This window comes from Rutilus rutilus (assembly GCF_951802725.1).
Source record: "Rutilus rutilus genome assembly, chromosome: 15".
Taxonomy (NCBI): domain Eukaryota; kingdom Metazoa; phylum Chordata; class Actinopteri; order Cypriniformes; family Leuciscidae; genus Rutilus; species Rutilus rutilus.
The window spans coordinates 7,408,071-7,428,606 of NC_140220.1; the positions used below are offsets into that span (position 1 = coordinate 7,408,071).

At 37.5% G+C, this 20,536-nt stretch overlaps 1 protein-coding gene across 11 annotated transcripts in view; it reads right to left on the reverse strand.

The window, feature by feature from the left end:
* afdna (afadin, adherens junction formation factor a) overlaps positions 1-9,348 on the reverse strand; it is a 119,435-nt gene extending 110,087 nt beyond the window's left edge. For 10 of the 11 annotated variants that reach the window (XM_084433018.1, XM_084433017.1, XM_084433015.1 and 7 more), the window contains exon 1: positions 8,971-9,348. In XM_084433018.1, coding sequence (XP_084289144.1) covers positions 8,971-9,072 — 102 coding nt within the window. In that variant the 5' untranslated portion in view covers positions 9,073-9,348. The remainder of the gene's footprint in view (positions 1-8,970) is intronic. The other variant, XM_084433014.1, reaches the window with a different exon arrangement.
* Between the last annotated feature and the right edge of the window lie 11,188 nt (positions 9,349-20,536).

The following is a 20,536-nucleotide window of genomic DNA, read 5'->3' on the forward strand; positions in this document are numbered from 1 at the left end:
AAAAATAAATAAAGATAATAATAAAATATACATGGTTTTACCATTTGATACATTACTGTATCAACCATGTATCAACAGTGGCACCATCACAGTACTTTCTGTAACTGATGGTACTAAAAACCAGTGCAGTAAACAAGAACAGGCCTCATGAGCGGTCAAGAGGACTTGGACAAGGCGTTCCAGCCTGCTCGCCAACCGAAAGAGAGTTTCACGCTCATGGGAGGACACATGCGTAGTGTAACAACAAAAGATGCATTCCAAAATGTGCAACACACCACAAAATATTTGGCTAAGATTTGAGGAACATTTGCACTTTAGAAACAGACTTCAGGAGGGTGTGATGGGTCAGATTTCTCAACACTAAGCATTCAAAACAATACCATCAGAGATTTACTCTAAAATGATATATTGTAAAAAGTATATTCATGCCTAAATTTAGGATATACATCATTCAATGAGTCTGGGGAATGTAAAAAGAGAATTAACTGAAATAAAAGAGTCTGTCTGTGGTTGTAAATTGATGAGAGAGCATGTTGGAAAGAACGGCACAAACAAACAAACAAGTCAACAGCTCTGAAAAGCCGTCTGATCCTGTGAGGTCACCTGTGTGTGACTACATACACGCACACAAGAATAGCGGGTCTGCGCACAATGGGTGTTTGTTGGAGGGAACGATGGCCAATCAGGTCAGCCCTGGAGCGGCCACTGACTGACCATCGGGCCTCCCAGGAGATTAATAGAGACTGACAGGCCAAGGCTAGGGCTGGGATCAGACCTCCCATTCACAGGACATCCATCCAGTCTAACGACAGCCATTCAGCACTGTGACAATAAGGCGTTTGTGTGCACAAACCACAGAACCACCTCACAAAAATAACAGGATCAAAGTCACTGGGTGGATGAAGGAAATCTAGGTGCCTTGATCTTGGACTATGTGGATAGTTGATGCATTATAAGCATCAAATACTATAAAAACAACATACTGTGAATTTTGGGATTTGGCAAAAAAAAAAAAAAGCACTGGGTGGAAACACCAAATTGTGCATAAATTCCCATAAAATGTGCATGCCCATGAAAATACCTTTGCGCTCAAATGAGGCGGATCATTTTGGACAGAAACACATGTACCGAATAGAGAAGTCAACTCATGTGACTTCAACAGAGAAGTCACAAGAATGTGATTAGATAACTGGACTAACCAGCGGATCAATTTCATTGCACAGCATCCCATATGTTGGTTTGATCATTCTGTAATGCCTGAGCCAAATTCGGTCATCAAAATGGTTGGGTATAATGACCTCCCAGAAGTATCTCACACGATTGCGTTCCCAAAGACCAGACATCTGCTTCTGAACTCCAGATAACATGAGAGTGTTTATTGCGTTTCATCTACACGCTCTGAAACACAAGTCATTTATGATGTACGAATAAAGAGCCACAATGGCTTCCCCGATTTCAGCAACTTTCCTTTTTATTACAGATATTTTGTGCTAATTTCCCAGGAAGTGATGATTTTGTTCTCTTGGACACATAGGATGGAACCGGTGCTTTAATCGCTAATATCTTATGCAATATCCCAATTTTGCTAATTTGCAATTTTGGATGGAAACAGCTAATACAATCAAAAAGTCAAATACCATTGTGTTAGAAACATAAAAAAAATATATATATATATATATAAAAAAGGTAGGCCTAGTTAAAAAGCATTTCATAGGTAAAACCAAATTCCTTTTTGCTATATTTTTCCATCATATTCTTATCATGTAAAATTTCCATTAAGAAAAACAAAGCAGTTAAATTTCGCTATAATCATTACATTTCGAAAACATAGGATACATGTACAGTATTCATCATTTTGATCTACAAACTAAATTTGTTGAACACCACATTCAAATTAACCATAACTGAAACATTCTAAAGACAATGCAAGTAGTACAGTTGTATTTATATAAACAGTAACTTTAATGTGATTACTGAAAAACTAAAGATTACTCATTTATAAATCAATTATCAAACTAGCTGCAGCCCTACTTCGTAAAGTTAACACCAATTCTTAGGGATGCACCGATACCAGTACTCGGGTGTCGATCCAATAATGTGCTCATGTACTATAGCGCCCCCGATACAACTGCACCCGTTACCACTTTAACGTAACGTTTCACATATCGCGTCTAAAAACGCGTGGAGAGCGCGGCCGCACCGTTTCCGTAAAATGTTTCACCTTCTTTCCACAAGCGCTTGCGCTCCCGTGGCGTCTGTCGTTGCTATGCAACCATGAACATAGGCATGCCTGGAAAAACGAGCCTCGCCTACATTTGAAATAACGAATTTGCGCGCAAAAAACGTGATATGTGAACGGCCCCTTATGGCAACCTGACATTAGCTTAACCTCTCGTCAGTAGAGCAGGTAGCCTAGTCGGTGGAGGAGTAATGTCAGCCGTTTAGAGATATTTTAAGAGAAGCGATGATGATAAAAGTAGAGTAAACTGCAAACTATGCTCTGCTAAATTGTCAAGAGGAGGGGTGAGAAATAGCTCCTTTAACACAAGCAATTTGATTATACAAGTTGTATAGGCCTATTTACTTTGTTACAGTCAGAGTGAAAAACATCTGATGAAAATAAAACATTGTTAGAAGACCTGTAATAACTACTCATATTGGTCCTTGGTATCAGCAAGTACCCAAATGTAAGTACTTGTACTGAAAAAAAGTGGTACCAATTCTGATTCTCTGTTGACAACCTCTCACGCTGAACTTGCACAACAGAGCCGATTAGCTGTTTTCAAAGCTCTCCTGCAGGAGGGAGGGTGAAGCACATGTGTGTGTACGAGTGGAATACAGTCGCTGTGCGAGGAGGAAAAGCGTGAGAGTGGAATACAATGATTCCGATAGCAACCCCACCCTCTGCACCACGTGAGGCCACTTGTTATGATTCAACACGCAGCCTTTGCACAGGAGCTCAGTCAACGGCTAAAGGTTCAGAGAAAACCCCCAGCCAAAACCTGAACCTGTCACAGAACTTACTGTAGTTTCGTCAGGGAATCACAGAGATTTATAAACCCAGATTTCATTATAAAAAAATCTGAGTAATAAATATTTTAACAACCTCATGAAATAGCTTTTAGTCCATGTCTGTTAGATTTGAGCCTATATACTAGTGAAGTTGACAAAAAGACAAGTATATATTAATTGTCTTCTAGCAAAATGGACCACAAATACGGACCATACGCTTTACGTCCATTCCCATTCATCAATTGTTTGCAAAGAAAATTGATTTTTGAAAGCGTCTTCATTGCTTTCACTCACGGTACAAGTTGTCAAATGTGATGTAATTTAGGCTAACCTGAATGCTATTGGCCATTTTAATCAAAAACATCTCGCCCTTACTTTCCTGTTTTAACAGGAAACACGCCAACACAGGGGAAAAATCAGCTCTAACCATTTTATGGGAGTTTTTGTGATAAGAGACAGTTCCATGGCAAAACTAAAAGACAGATAAAGCACAGATATTCTTGATGATGTACCCAAAAGTGCATTAAAATCCCCTCAGATTAGGGAACCATGGATTAGGATTTTTAAATTACTGCTGAGGGAAACCTCTTGAGTTTTATACCTACACAATTACAGCGCAGACCGCAGTACATTTCTCACAAAAAAAAAAAGGAAAAAGGAAATCCAGGCTCAGATTGTGCACATTTAAAGGCATGAAAATCACCATGGAGATGATTTCCCAGAGAGCCACACGCTGTTGAGGTGACAAAGCCTCTTCATTTCTAATACAACATTTTCATACCCACCAAAAAGTTACATCTTTTAGCTCGCGCACCTCATTGAACACAAAGACTTGAGTCTCCGATGCCCTGAGAAATCAGAATTAAAGTTCATTTAATGCAGTATGTGATTATAATCCACCAGAAATCGTCCTAATGCACAGCTTGTTCTGCAAAGAGGTCACATCTAATGTTCTCTAACATCACTGAGTGTAAAATTAAATTATACAAGATGAAGGTTTGCACACAAGAACACTATTTGCCTACAAACGCTACACTAACAGTTATTTATCAGCAATTGTGCATCATAAACACATTATGCAAACATGCATTGAGACTTAAAAACATAATATCAGATCTAAAGCTCTATATAAAGTCAACAAGTGTAAATGGTTGCCAAATATTATATATGAAATCCATTCAGTTAGATGCTTCAACCATGAGGAAGAGAGAGCGAGTCTGCATACGCAAATATTTTCCCACGTCCACAAGTGACACTGAACTATCACCTGCTGGGAACAATCAGGTTATGCGAAGATACTACCATGGGAAAACCTGATTTGATTACTCTTTCACGTCACCTTTACCCTGAGCCACACATTATATGCTGAAAAAATAAGCTGACTGTGTAACAATCTGTGTCACAATCTTTAAAGGTATACCCTCTAGGACACATCCATTTTTGATGCACAAACACTAGAGATTGAGGAATGTTGATTTGTTTTATGCTTAACTGTCCAATAAACAACTTGCAGAACTGAAATGTAATAATAATTTCTGCTTTTAGATCAACTAATATCTAAAATCATTCATCATCTGCTTTACTTGACTAATACTGTTCATTAGGGTTGTCACAGTACAAAAATGCGTTTTCAAATGTATCCACTTTGGAGAGCGTTTTCAAAAAGTTTTGTTTTCGTTAATATCGCGTTAAAACGCTGTCTCGGTGTGGTCGGATAGCCAAAACGGAGAGAAAAAGATGCGTTTTCAAAACAAAAAAAACATACTAGTGTGTAGGGGTGTAACGATACCTTCATGTCACGATTCGATACATATCACGATACTGAACTCACGATACGATATTATTGCAATACTCTACATATGGTAAAAGGTTAACACATTTTTTTTACCATTGTTTAAAATGCTAAATTTGATTTTACATTGGGGTGGAATTGAATATGTTTTGACTTGGTGCTGGTAACCCAATGCACAGGACAATGGCGACTCTATGATTCATGATTCTGAAGCTGAAAAAACAATTATTTTAGACAAATATGCTTGCACTCTTTCACTGACTAGATACAGTACATTTAAAATAATGTAGGCCACTTTTTACTGGTAACATTTGGCATTATCAGGAGCCACAAATATTGCCCCATTGTATTATTATACTTTATATTCAACATATAGTGGTTTAATGTAGTACTGACACTAAGACTCTGAAAACTTTTTTATTTTGGGTGAACTATACACAATACATATTGTCACCATCCACGATACATATTGTTGCAGTTTTGTATTGCGATATATTGTGACACGATATATTGTTACACCCCTACTAGTGTGGGCAAGGCCTAATAAACAGAAAGCAAAAGAAGAACCTCTCAATAAAGCACAAGCTTATTGAACTCTGCAATCCTGTGAAAACTCCCGTTATACAAAAAAAGGTGTCTAAATTGTACAATGAATCTCTTACTTACATCATGTTTACACTTTGTTGGTTATAATGAAAGGATTTACTAGCGTGCGACTCGCATTGGACAAAACAAAACATTTTGCGTTTTTAGCAGATTCTGACTAAAGCCCATGTATACTGTTTTTTATGCAATACAGTTGAACATGTAACCTTTCAAAGTATACTCCACTTGATAGTGTGTGCAAACGGAGGCGGTTGACACATGCGCTCTTAGAAATGTTCATCTTCGTCCAGTGTTTCAATTTAGTTCACATTTATTTGTATGGTGCTTTTCACCATACATATCATTTGGCAGTGGTGTCTTACGGCTATCTTGTCAATGCGGGCGTCTGTTGTTTTTGAGGTCTGCGGGAAGCAGGACGAGGACGAGGCCGAGGGCCGTGAGGACGAGGCCCGTGAGAACGGGGCGAAGCCGGTCGCGTGATTAATAAATGAGCGTCACCTGCGCACCGCACCGTTCTCGGGTTTCTCACGGAGGAGCTTCGGAAGCATAAAAGGAAGAGCGATGACAGTAAAGGAAGAGAGAGGACCAGGCCTGGACTATTTAAGTTGTGTTTTGTTTATATGTGTGTCTTTTTATTTTATATGATTAAAGTTGTCAAATGTTCGCCAGTTCCCGCCTCCTTTTTCCCCTGATCCTTTAACTTCGTTACACAGTCTTTGGTATTTTGTTGTTGTTCCATCTCTTTAGTTTAATTTTCTCCTGTGAAACAACAGCCTGCCACCTTTTGGATCAACTGATTAGTGCGAAACAAATTCATTGCGCAAAATACGTGCAGCTACAAAACTCGGGCAGAGAGCGTATTATACTAGTGACGAAAATGAAGTATTCTGGAATCTAAAGCCAGAGACGTTTGCTTTGCTAGATAATCATTTCCATAATCTTTTGTTTTGTTTTGTTTTTTGCCTTTTCAGCCATGGAATGGGCATCCAACACTTGCCAAAACGGTTGTCACAGAGCCAATCTTAGCCAGTGTGAGACACATGGGAATGGAATCACAAGGCTTTAGTAGGGAGGGGACAGTGAGGGCCATGCAACTGTTTCTGGTGGACATGACAGATGCAAATACAGGAAATGATGGCATGCCTCATTTTGTTCCTTCATTCTCTTAAAAACACTGCGCTGATGGGTGAAACTCTTGGTTTTTGTATTTCGGAATCAAATGTGTTACATTAAACCATTCAGTTGCCTTATGCATCTTCTCTTAAAGCTCAAATAATCTTCTGAAAGACTGTGAAAAATGTCATCTTTTAATCATCTTATCTTGTAACTTTTTAGTTTTAATCATATTATCCATTTCCATTTAATATCTTAGTAGGTGCTTCATTAAAAAGCAAATTACAAACGAGCAACATCGCAATGTTTAATAAACAGAGGGAGCTACAGGAAGTAAGAAGACTTCATAAACACTATCCATAATGAAAAGTTGTATGTAACAGGAAGATGCCACATGCAAAACCATCCCTACTACAATCCCAGAAAACCAAGATGATAAATTATGCATGTTATAAATGACTAAGCTAATTAAACACACTTGCTTATTTATTAAATGTATAACAAGGCACTTTTTAAGTCTGCCCAAAATCTCCAAATTTGAACTGTAAACACACCTCAGTCCCAAATGACTGTGATATTAAAACTGACAATGAAAGAACAGCAGAGTCCATCCTTGCACTACTACTCAGGATAGAGGCACAAAACAAATCCTTACATGAATCCAAACGCATACAATTACGCTTCTTCTCTTTTCATGCATGCATATTTTCATGCATGCATCTATGAGCTAATGAGGTGACGTTTAAGAGAGATAGACTGATAATCAGAATCTGTCCATTTTAACGTCTGGTCTACTGATTTACGACATCATCTGCGTCTCCAAAAATATACAGTAGCACCAGCAGAACCCTTCAATTATCCCACTGCACATTCTACTGTAAACAACAGTGTTTCACAGGTAAAGTAACCAGCTTATCTAATGAGCTGTTTAGTGTTTACATAAATTACTCCTTACATAACTCATTATCAAGTGAGAAATGCCAAGCATTTTAAACTTAACATCCCTAGCAAGCCACAGCCCAAAACAAAAAGATAAATGATTTGCAATCTAATGACTACAATAGAAATTCTCGATAGTGGATCTGCACATTGGTGATTTAAAAAAAAAGTATGGATGTAAAACAATAAAAATATTAGGTGATCTAGTTACTATACAGTACGCCAGTGAATAAAATGTGACAATAGAAGCAGGCTTGCAAATCGGCTGTCACAATTGGTTGGACGACTAGACGATTACGTCATCACTGGCTCTTCGACACTCCCGCTGATCTTAGGAGTTTGTGCTCCTAAAGGGGGTGCTTGTAGGGGTTCTCCTTATGCACTGTCCACTTCTTCCTAATCACCCTCTAAAGACCAAAACAACCCTAATCTAGGCTTTTATTGTGTCACATCAGCAGGTGCTTCGGGGGCTCAATATCACTTATGCATGAATTATTAAGGGCCAGAGAATATTCTCAGAGCCTATGGGGGTTTCCAGTAAATCAGCAGGAGAGACCCCCGACCTGATGCTTTACCCCCAACCCCCTTCATTCAAAGCATTCATGCACTGCCCGCCTAAAAACACTAAATCCCTACCAAAAGTGGCTTGCAATCCAATGCATCTGCAGGTGCCGAAGTACATGCATGTACTCAAGAAAACCAATGCTTGTTAAACACCCCATTGATCGCGCGATTGTTTGCATCGAAAACACGCTGATCTAATATTTAAGCAAAAATAGTCATGCATGCTCATGCACCAGAATGACAACATGCATGACATTCAATGACGCCTGCGTTTTAAATATCTGAAAGCATACACCGTGCAAATAAATGCACAACCATCGGTGCATTTCAAGTTACATCATTTATCTAGTTTGTGGTCGCTATGTTGGCCACCGACACATCCACAGACATCCTAAAAAACATTTTTGTTTATTACATTAACGTACCATCTACAACCTCATGCAACATCATCACCCCGCACTATTATGCAGCTGGTCTGATCTAATCTGACAGTTTTGCATGCAGCTCTGCTACAAACTGCAAGCACCGATTTTTTCCCTGTAAATGACCGGCTCGTGCACGATAAGAAACGTTTTAACGTACAGCGAAATGGCCAATGCAATGCTAAACAGCAACAGGGACCCAGCTAAAAGTGCTCGCATCTCATTCATACCAAAATATTTGTGTTTACTTCACCTTTATAATACTAGGCATAACCTGTAATTAACTGACTCAGTCAGAAATACACGAAATAAGTAATAATAAACCTAATGTCGAGATTCAGTCGTTCCAGAGCCACTTAGTGATAAAAAAAGAAAAAAAAGAAAAAAAAAAAAAAAATGTATGACAGATCAAGCGCACGTTTTTTCACTATAACAATCTCGCGTGTTGGGGGAATGAATCTCGCGGCACGGACAGCCAGGAGCTCGTGCGGCCTGTGCTCGCTCGCGGCTCCGGGGACTCACCTCAGTCGGTTGGCTGATCTCGAACAGGTCGAGCCGGTTGGCGTTCCAGTGGTTGATGATGTCGGCGAGTTTCCGCCGCTCCTCCTCTCGGCTCCCCGACATTCTCAAATCCCGACTAATTCTAGTCAAGCCGGAGAAAGAAAGAATCTGCCTTTTCCCCTCGTCGATTCGGTTTTATCCACTCAAACTGGCTTCTAATCCGACGACCTGAAATAAAAGTGAATCTGTTACACCCAGAATCTGGGCTTTCAAACGCGGTTTCTGTGGTGAGTGTCGCTCTTTCCCGCAGTCGCCGGTTAATGCACCTCAGCTCTATCGTCAACCGCTTCTACTGTTTCCGCGTTCCCTGCTCTCGTTTCGTTTGTCTTATCGCGCTCCGTGCGCGCTCCCTATGGCAAAGCAGTGGGACTGACTGGAGCTGTGCGCGCGCCCCCTATACTCCACACAAAATTCATGAAGGACGCTTACGGATACGCGCATAGCAACAAATAATGAAAGACACATCACGTGCCAGGCACTTATTCAAAATACTTTATTGTGTTCGCGGATGTCGTTTGATTAAATTGTATAGGCATATTTAAGATTTTCCGACGTGATAAAATAAAAATAGATAGATAGATAGATAGATAGATAGATAGATAGATAGATAGATAGATAGATAGATAGATAGATAGATAGATAGATAGATAGATAGATAGATAGATAGATAGACAGATAGATAGATAGATAGATAGATAGATAGATAGATAGATAGATAGATAGAATGTCAGACAGACAATAGACAGATAGATAGATAGATAGATAGATAGGTAGGTAGATTGAATGTCAGACAGACGATATAGAATGTCAGACAGACAATAGACAGACAGACAGATATAGATAGATTGAATGTCAGACAGACAGACAGAGATAGATAGATAGATAGATAGATAGATAGATAGATAGATAGATAGATAGATAGATAGATAGATAGAATGTCATACAGACGATATAGAATGTCAGACAGACAATTGACAGACAGACATAGATAGATTGCATGTCAGACAGACAGACAGACAGACAGACAGAGATAGATAGATAGATAGATAGATAGATAGATAGATAGATAGATAGATAGATAGATAGATAGATAGATAGATAGATAGATAGATAGATAGATAGATAGATAGATAGATAGATAGAATGACAGACAGACAGAGAGAGAGAGAGATGCATTTGGTGGCCACAAGGCTGCTCAGTCAAACAGCATCATTATAGACCTGACATGACCAGCTGTGCACATCTGCAAAGCAATCAGCTCAATGAAGCAGGATGATCCACCATAAAACTAATTCAATATGAGCCTGTTACATCATCAGAGCCCTGTTCCTTTGTGCACCCAAAAAGTACTCATTTCAATACAATGCACTGCAATTCTGAAGTTTGCAAAGACCTTTTTAAATTAGTGGGGCTTTCGGTTTTTCAAACCCCTTGGCAATAAGTATTAAACATTATGTAACTCGTCCTGAACCATTTGTACTATGAATGAGACCTGAAATTTTGTGGCTCATCTGAGTTACCTATACTCACATTCTTCAGATAATGTGAAATACTTTGGTTAATAAATGAAATGGGGAACATGTTAACACAGCACAATGACCCAAAAAAAAAAAAAAAAAAAAGGCAGACAAAACAAAAACAAAAAGCATCTCTCATTTACATTTTGTCTGCTCTCAGTTTTCCACCGCTGGAAGATTCTGTCTAGCGCTGCACTTTGGTGGTCTGGAGAGCCAGACATCAATTGTCCATTTGAAGGGCAAATTAAAGAGAAGATAGATTGGCAAATAAATCATCATTTGCTATCTAACTGATATGTGCTTTATGAGTCAGCTTTCTTCACCTCAATCTTATTTCATATTGACGTAGATCCTGGGGCAGAAACTGACAAAGCACAAATGGAAAGATCTTATTAAAGTGCTGTAAGTGATACTTTTGAATATCATACATGAAATATATACCTGACTAATATCACAGCTAGACTGTGTAAATAATCAGAAACTAATCAGAAAACTATTTGCCTTGGCAAAATATCTATAATGTAATATTTACGATTCATATGCCCAAGCAACTGTTACACTAATGATTAATTTCGTAAGAAGTTATTTTTTTGTTTTTACTTCCTCTGTTGCTTTATCATGATCTTACAACCTGTAAATAATTTCCCTGCCTCTATTTTACACGCGGTGATATATAGTGGTGAGGTCATGGGTAACAATAAGTAAATCACAGTGTCTCAAGCTGCAATATCTGTGGTAGAAACAGGAAGCTTGTGAGAGCCAAAGCAATATAGTTTCCTGCAGCGGTCTCTTTTTAACACCGCTTTCATTTTCTCTCCCTACATACACACACACTCACTTTAAAGCTGAAGTTTAAGACTGAACTTTGACCTTAGAAATGTTTTTGTACAGACATCTGAAAGCACTTAGAGGATCTTTATATCTGCAACCTTCTTCTGTGATAAGAATATAATACTGTTCAGAAACGCACACTGAGAGAGTTGCAGTAAAAGCAGCGGAATGTTCACGCTGCAGGGTGGAGGGGGAAGGAAGGTGCAACGAGGGCAACATGGAAACATCCTGCATCCTGATCCCTCCTGCTGAATCTCATATATTATCTCATTACATCCATGTAGGCAATTAAGCATCACTGACATCAGAAAGACATGTTGTCATGCCAGGTCTTATGATTGGATGTTATACACTGCCCGGCCTAAACAAAAAAGTCGCTGTTTGGATTTAAACGCTTACGAGTCTATGATTGGATCATTATTGCTGTGATTATTATATTTCTAGCATGTTATTGGCAACAGTTCTTCTAACCCTAATTGATGGAGTTCTTGACCAAAAATGACTCCAATAAGTATTTGCATATTTAAATCCAAACAGTGACTTTTTTTTTGTCTGGGGTGTGTATATTCATAAGGATATATTGCACAAGGGATAAGAAATTGTAATATATATTTTTTATACAAATAATATAATATAATATAATATAATATAATATAATATAATATAATATAATATAATATAATATAATATAATATAATATAATATAATATTGGCCAAAAGTGATGTCCGGCCTAGGAAAAATAACATCTTTACCCTTTTTTTTTACATTTTTTTTTATTATTAAAATATTATTAAACATTTGTTAATCATATTATGTAATTGTGGTCAGAGTAAAAAAAAAGTTCTTTGTGATAATGCAATGAAACATGCCAAATTGTGCGGACATCATTTTTGGCCAGGCTATCATACAAAGAAATTATGTTCACATGCAAAAGCAAGAGAGAACCAACGAGATATTAATAACTGATTATGTTAGTAAATGTATGCTTTTTGCAAAATGTATGCTATATTTGCATTTTGTTTCACATTGTAAAATAAAACCTGCGTTGTAGTTTGCAAAATTATTTTGTCAAATAAATATCTTAACCAAGTTTAATGTTTTGTTTTTCCTATATACATATAAATATATAAGGAAATATATAAATATTTATATATAATATATAATATTAGATTTTTTAATCGAACTTGTATTGTATGAGCAATAAGTTATAACAAACAACATGTTTTTAAATTGCTGTAACTCTTTTAATAAGTTATACAATATTTAAATCATTTGAGTCAGTTTAATGTAATTTAAGTAGAAAATACTTAAATATCTAAGTTGATTGTACTAAAAAATGTAAGGCAGCAACTTTTTTTATACAGTGTCTCCTCTCTTGGACATCACTTTTGGCCACTGCTGTATATATTACAATTTATATATTGAGCAAAACTATTCCAAAACTTTAATATACTATATTTATAAACAGTAAAAGAGTTTTGCTCAATGGAAATTTTCTCTAAAAAAGAAATCTTACTGAATATTTCACTGGAAGTAAAACTGGTTGTGAATGCTGTTACATGTTGATATTACTGCAAATGTGTGGTGCTTTTCTTACTTGTAAATCCAGGCAAAATACAAAGTGGTGAATATGAAGTTAGGAACTCAGCGTCTTGAGAAAAGTTACTCTTTAGGGACAAAAAAAATGAAGCAGCTGCAACTAAAAATGACACACCCTGAGCTTCTCTGGAGTATCATCCATGATTTAATAAACTCTTTTTATATCCGCGCTTGCACACAACGGTAATGCATCACTTCCACATTAAATATTTCATGGAACCAGATAAACATATTGTGCATTTCAAGTAAAAATAGTACAAGCATAAATGCATTCATCTGCTTTAAAAAAAATCCCTTGTAATTTTATGCTTTTGTATTGTGCAAAACAGAAATCTTAAAGATAAAACTGTGTAGTAGAAGTAGTTCGCAGAAGTGTTCCAGATCATTATTAAGGTTAATAGGCATTTGAACACTCAAAAGTTGATCTGATAATCATCAAACCTTGAACTGTCTTTGCTGAGCACCACCTCAACTTGTGTTGCTCAGCAAAATCTGTATTGACATAGAACAGTCTGTTTCCACTGACATGTCATACTGTATAGCCCATATGGCCAGATTGCCACTTTCTTCATATCATAGGAGATGAACTGCATGTGGAAGTTCTGACATTTGCACAGAACAGCCCATGCTAAAGAACACAGGACATGCACATGGCCATTAATACAGTCAATGTGAAATGTTGTCAATCAATTTTACATCCATAATGTGACATATTTATGAGGGAAACAGACTATCCTGTGAGAAAAATTAGATTTTTAAATCATAATGACTCATTTACAATAACACCAGACATTTGTATTTTACCTCCAGGTGCTTCAAGATATACATGCCTTACCCAGAGCCAAAAATGTCTAAATGGACAACACAATAAGAAACATCTCTGCTTTGTCTCACTGATCCACCCAGCCCATCTGTAAGTCATTGAACTCAAACCCAATGAGACCAATTACCCACCATCTTGCACGTACATCACATTTTCACTGAGAGAAACCAAGGCTGAATCTTAAAGTGACAGAAATCAAGCTCTATTTCGAGGCCTAAAAAAAGACAGATCTGAAAGGAAACTTAATTCATACTTGGTGTCAATGCAGTGGAGTCTAAGCTTATGTTGTATTTAACAGTATGGAGGAATGTGTAAAAAGAATTTGACATAGTCAGCATATTCTGCAGAACTTTAATTATATGTTCATCCGGCTTTAGTTGGCAGAGTGCAATATTTGTGTAGTTTTATGTCAAATGATTTTGCTATTGTACTTAAGCTTTGTACTGCTCTACATTTTGTCATTTAACATATACTGTGATATGCCTTAACATAACAATATGAAAACCACCCATTTTTACAAGATAATTTGATTGCTATCATGTTACCAAAGTGCACAAACAATACAGCCAATAGCACACAACAGCACATGCAAAGTCAGATTGAAAATAACAATGCACTTTCTGGACTATACAACTGAACTATAATAACCTAGCTAACAGGGAACGTTCTGACAAGGTTCTCTCAAAGTTATGAGCAAATTCTTTGTGTTCATTTAATGTTCAAGTTATCTGGTTATGTGTTATCTGGTTTTTAAAATGTTCTCAAAATGTTACTTATACATAGTAGATCATGAAATGTTTTATTTTGAAACGTATTAGTTGGATGGTTATATAATGTTTTGGAAATATAAGAGGACAGTCAAGTCAAGTCAATGTAACTGGTCCTACTCGAGCTGTTTCGAACCGGGGTCTCCGGTGTGGGATGCGGGCGTGCTAACAAGGACGCTAAAGACCGCAGCTGCTAGCATCAGTTGCTAGCGCGCCTCTTGAGGCCAGGGGAGTTAGGTTCACGCACAGCTCTTACTGGCCTATGTCCACACTCAGCCACCTAAACATCACTCCCATCCGGGTCACGGCACCAGATTTAACCGGTCCTACTCGCTCTGGGTGGGATTCGAACCGGGATCTCTGAAAGCAGTTCTGCAGAAAACAGTGATGTCATTGACCAGCTCAGTTCAATTCTCATCCAAATAGTGTCAGTGCAGTCAAATCAGTAATATTGGTGATTATTAAGTGTCCCCAAATAAGCATGTCAGAGGCACCAGAGGTAAGGAACCCAAACCTCATCAGATCACAGAATTCAAAAGTAACATAATGTTCAGAGAACATTCAGAAATAACGTTTTCATAACCTAATGGGAGTGTTAGCAAATTGTTCTTATATTTGTTAGCGGGGAACACAAATACACAACATCCAAATTTACAGCGAAATATAAACCTACAATCAACTTTAAATACCAAAAACCAGTTTCAAACTTTTAGACCAATGAATTCTGAGTAACCCGCAACGCCACAATACTGTTTAGTTTCTAACACAGAATTCGCCTTCATTTTTAGGAGTGGCCCTCAAGGCCTGTTGGGAAAACATGCAGTTTGCACAGCTGTCCCACACATCCTAATCATGATGAATATTTCCATCGCACTGGAAACTGCCTTCAGTTCTTCCTTTAGTGCTGTTTAGGGGCAAATCCAACTTTAGCAATACACTAATGTCTGGAATACATTATGAGGGGAAAAATTACAGCTAGAATGTTGCAGTTCACTGATCATTTTCTATGTTTCAATTTTCTTTATTTTCCAAATACATGAACACAAAGACAATGATAAGAACTAAAACTAATTGTAAAGCTGTTTCAGGCAAATTTAGCATGGGAGAATATTCAATAAAAAAAATATAAGGTTATCACAAATAACACAATGCTGGAATATATATATTTAATGCATAGTTGTTTGTAATTTTAATTATTATTATTATATGCATTTTAAGGCGTTTTTTTTCCAGAATTCAGTAGGCTAACCTATTACTATAGGCTTTTTAATTTCCATATACAGTAAGATCACAGGTTTCTACTTTTGCGTGGTTGATATGTTTAAACAACATTTTTCCAACCCCTTTTGAACCAGTGACTTTCCAAGACTCTGCCATTTGTTTGTGTTCACCGGATTTTTATAAATCATTTTAAGGCCAAATATAATTCAACAGGTATTATATGTTATTGCATGGAATATGTTTTTTTTTTTTTTTTTTAAATAAAACAAAGGAGCAAAAATGTGATTAAAAATGATGAAAAACTTTAGTGACCACCACAACAAATACATTTTTCTTTATACATAAATCATTTTTACCTGAAATCTTGAAGTTGGAATAAAGAAGCTCATATTCATGACATATAAACTCTTTAAGTCAATAAAAGCTCAAAATGCTGTGTAAATGCTGCTGATTTAAAAGCCATGGACTCATTTGTCAGTTCCATAGTAGTACCCGATCAAATTTTCAAGGCTGATTGAATGTAAAAACCTTCAGTTGTGCAGACTTGCTAAGCTAACAACCAAATGGTCGCCAAATTAGAGCAGCACTCCAGTAACTGACACAGATTGCCAGCTCTTGGCCTGCGAGATAGCGTTCTGCCGGCACAGCTGTGTTTGATATTACTGCGGCTTTACAGTGAGACAGCAGAGGCCTCGGCGCCCACAGAGCCAGAGGAAGTCTTCAGGGGAAGAGTCTGCTCTCTACAGCTCCTTTTCAACCCACTTATTCAGTGCAGATAGAAGCGGTGGGCAGTCGCCTCCAGTCCCTGAGGATGAGCTCTGGCACGGAATGCCGTTTCCGTGGCGATGGCTTGGCAATGGGGAAAGCTTCACCTCATTGAGCCTCGGTGCTTGTCAAGTGGCAGACGTCTCCGCATCTGCTTAGCCGTCTACACAAAAACAGAGAACCCTGCTAGTGCGCTTTTATGAGAGGCTGCTCCACGCTGATATAATTCAGTTTACATGCGACAAACAATAAGTTCCTTTCTCTTGCATTCAACTGATGTCTTTTGAACGGGTCTGAAGAGGACCACCAGTGTAAACCATAAAACATGATGAGGGGACGATTCACGAGCATTAAGTGAATAAGAGATGCCTTGAAGTTGCACCTGTTAATTGCATTTACCATAGCAACCGGTGCAACTTCTGCATCTGTGGTGTAGGCTATAAGAGAGAGTTTCCACCCACACGCACACACTCAAGCAGAGCTGAAAGAAATTCATCTAGAAAACCACCAACTCGCAGAGGGTTTACAGTTTATTAGTTTACTGTAACAGCCACAGACATTAAGGTTTCACTTATTTGGCACACTGAATTGCTATTTCAGACTTTTCCATCTGAGACAAGCTAATTTTGAGCTGATTTGTCTGAAGTAGAAAATGTGCAGTCACAGTGTGTTGCATATCAAAGAATTAGTTTCTCGCTGAAGGTCTGATAATGCAGAAACGGCTGTCTAGACAGTGTTCAGATACATTGGGGGATCTCTCATTCAGAATGTATGATTAAAGAGTTCAGCCAAACCAGGGATTGATGCTTTCAAGCTTCAAAAAATTATGCAAAAGCACCATATCAGTAAAGTGGTCAGCATGACTAATGCAGTTATGTGATGTGACTGATTTGTGTGAACACACCAGATTTTATTATTAACTGACCATTTAGCAACTGAATTATTGAATCAGCGAGTTGAACTTAAGCATCAAATGAGTCCAATTCATAAATGAATCATTCAGACTGTTTTTTTGAACTGTGGATGAACCAATTCATTTGATTCAAATAAATGATTCATTCACAAATCAGAGTTTGCTACTTCTTTCATAAACTCTCAAAGGCCGCATTTACATTACATGATTCATTCAGATTTTTTCCTCCCACATGGCACAGATCACATATGACCCATGAACGTGTAAGCAGGAAAAAAGCACATGGATTCCGATATTCCCAGATTGGTTTCAGGCCTCATTCATGTGGAAATAAATCTGATATGAATCGGATACATGGATTTGTGTCTGCAATGTAAGCGGACAAATCAGATATTCCTCTGTCAATGCGAGTCTTACATCAATAATGACAGAATTTTCATTTTTGGGTGAACTATCACTTTAAGAGAAAGTGTGTTATATTTATAACTGTAATGAGGCATCCCACTGACAAGTCTATGCAATTATTCACAACTCTTCATTTTCTCCATTAGAGGTCGATGGTTGGCAGATTAACTAAATCTCTAAAAACTAAAGTCCTCTGTCACTGTGCTGCCCTGGAATGTAGCGTTTGTATTTTGTATTCATGGTCTCATGGTCCACAAATGCTGCCCTGGCACTGCTGAACAATTCTGAATTCTGAAAATGATCATACATGGACAAAGATATACAAAGCAAAAGGAAGTAATCTATAGGCAACTTTTATGGACAAATTTTGAATTATTTTTATCTGTGTGATTAGAACGAACACATTACACACGCTGTGAATATAAATTCTGTGTGTGATAAAATATGCAGGGTAAAAGAGAGACTGATACTTTTAGAAGATGCTAATGGTAGTGCTTTGAATTTTTGCCTCAATAATAGGTTCCCACTGGCTGTTACTTCTCTTTACAGTCAGCAGACAAAAGAAAGCTTGAGGAACACAAATTTCCCACAGTTCCTTTTCCCAATAGCTGCTGCGAGCGTCGACTGTAATTTGTCAGACCAATTAAAAGGCCATTTTGGGAAGTAAGAAGGTGCAGAAAGCCAACCTCTTTTCTCTAGACCGAGCTGAAATAAAGCTGTCGAGACTGTGTGCTGTGAAGAGGAGCGTACGAAAAAGGGGGAAATGAATAATTCATGATAGTTTTTTGTCACAGTTAAACTCCTTTTCTGTCTTATTTCTTTCAGCCTGACCTTGACACCACTCATTCAGCAGAAAATCCGGTATTTAACGCCTCACACATGATCGCTAATATGTCTTCTGTCTGTGTCATTCACGCAGGCCCCTATCTGACTCAATTCTGAATCACACATGAACAGAAAAAGCCATTGTAAGTTTGTCTTATCATCACTATCTATCACAGTTATGATAAGGTGTTTGAGACAATGGGTTTTGTTTGAAATATATGCAGATGAGCGGTATTCGCTCTTTAAAAAAATTCTGAATGAATGCTTATAAAATGTTATTCTTAATTTAGAACCAAATGGTATAAAGAATTACATTAGAATTATATTACACTGAATTATAGAATTACATCAGAATTATATTACACATGTGTTTTATTCATGATTGAGAGCTTTTGATACGTTCCAAATTCTGAGGAAATTTTATTTGGAGTGCATTATTTTCCTTTAGGAATAAAGGTAGGGGTAAACCTACATTTGAACTTACCTATAAGTCTCTATGGATACAGACAGCTTTTGTAGTCCATTTTGTTCCATCTCACACACTGTAGAACACGTTTGACACTACCAATTGGAAGATTCTGTTTAAACGTTTAATCATTATTTGCATAATGTGCTATCAAAATGTGGTTGTTGGCAGTAACGCATTACAAGTAACGCGAGTTCCATAAACCGATTCATTTATTCAAGTAGCCGAACTATAAAGTAACCCATTACTTTTAAATTAACAATAAAATATCTAGTTACTTTTTCAAAATAAGGGTTAGGGTTAGCCCACATTAACCCTCCTTATGTAGGTAATTTTTCCCCCCATGTATTGACTGACAGCTGTCCTATCTCCATGTTGAGATAAATTGTAAGTGCAGAGGCGTTGTGTGCACTGTGTGAACATGATGCATATTGTTGTTCTAGACTAAATGTGAACATGCATTTACTCAACTCACTTGCACAAAAACAGATTCAGAATTACTCAAAATAAAAAGCAAAATCAGAATTTAACGCAAACCTGCAATATGTCAAATTACACAAATTTACTTTATGTATTTAATCTCATTTTATTAACAAGTGTCTTTGGTGGTACCTTCGATGACCCAATTCAATCATACTGAGAAAAATGACTGAAGAGGCTGCATTCAAAATCGCATACTTCCCTACTATATAGTAGGCAAAAAAAAATTCCAACCTCCCCAACTCAAAATTTTCTAGTGACTGGTCACATCTAAATTTTGCAATTGGCCTAAGTGAAATTCGGTAAATGATAAAATAAAATGTACAGATTTTCACTTGGGCCAATTGAAAAATTTAGATGTGACCAGTCAGTCACTAGAAAATTTTGAGTTGGGGAGGTTAGAATTTTTTTACAGTGTAGGCAATATGACAGAAGAAGTATAAAAGAGCAGGCAAAAAGTACCCGGATGACCTATTACTTCCGGTGAGATTCTGAAGTGTGTATATGATGGACACTTTACCATCCCATGAGGCCACGGGAGATGATTTGTGAATGTCAGTGAAGCGATGCAATCAAACACTTTGCGGGTCACATGATAATGACAACATGGCAGATGTAGTACGTCTAGATTACATTCATACTACACACACTCATACTATATAGTACCTACTTTTTTAGCGGTACCTACTCAAGAGAGTAAATGCGATTCCCGATGCAGTCAGTGTTGAACTTTCTTCTCCTGCATCCAATACAGAATGGCAGAACAGATGAAAGGTTGTTTAAGATGCGCCCTCTACTGTACAGGCATGAATTCGCATGTAAAACAATTCATTTAAACAATGAGTAACGCAAACTTGTAACTCATTACTTTTAAAAGTAACATTGCTACACTATGAAAAATGACCCTACTTTGC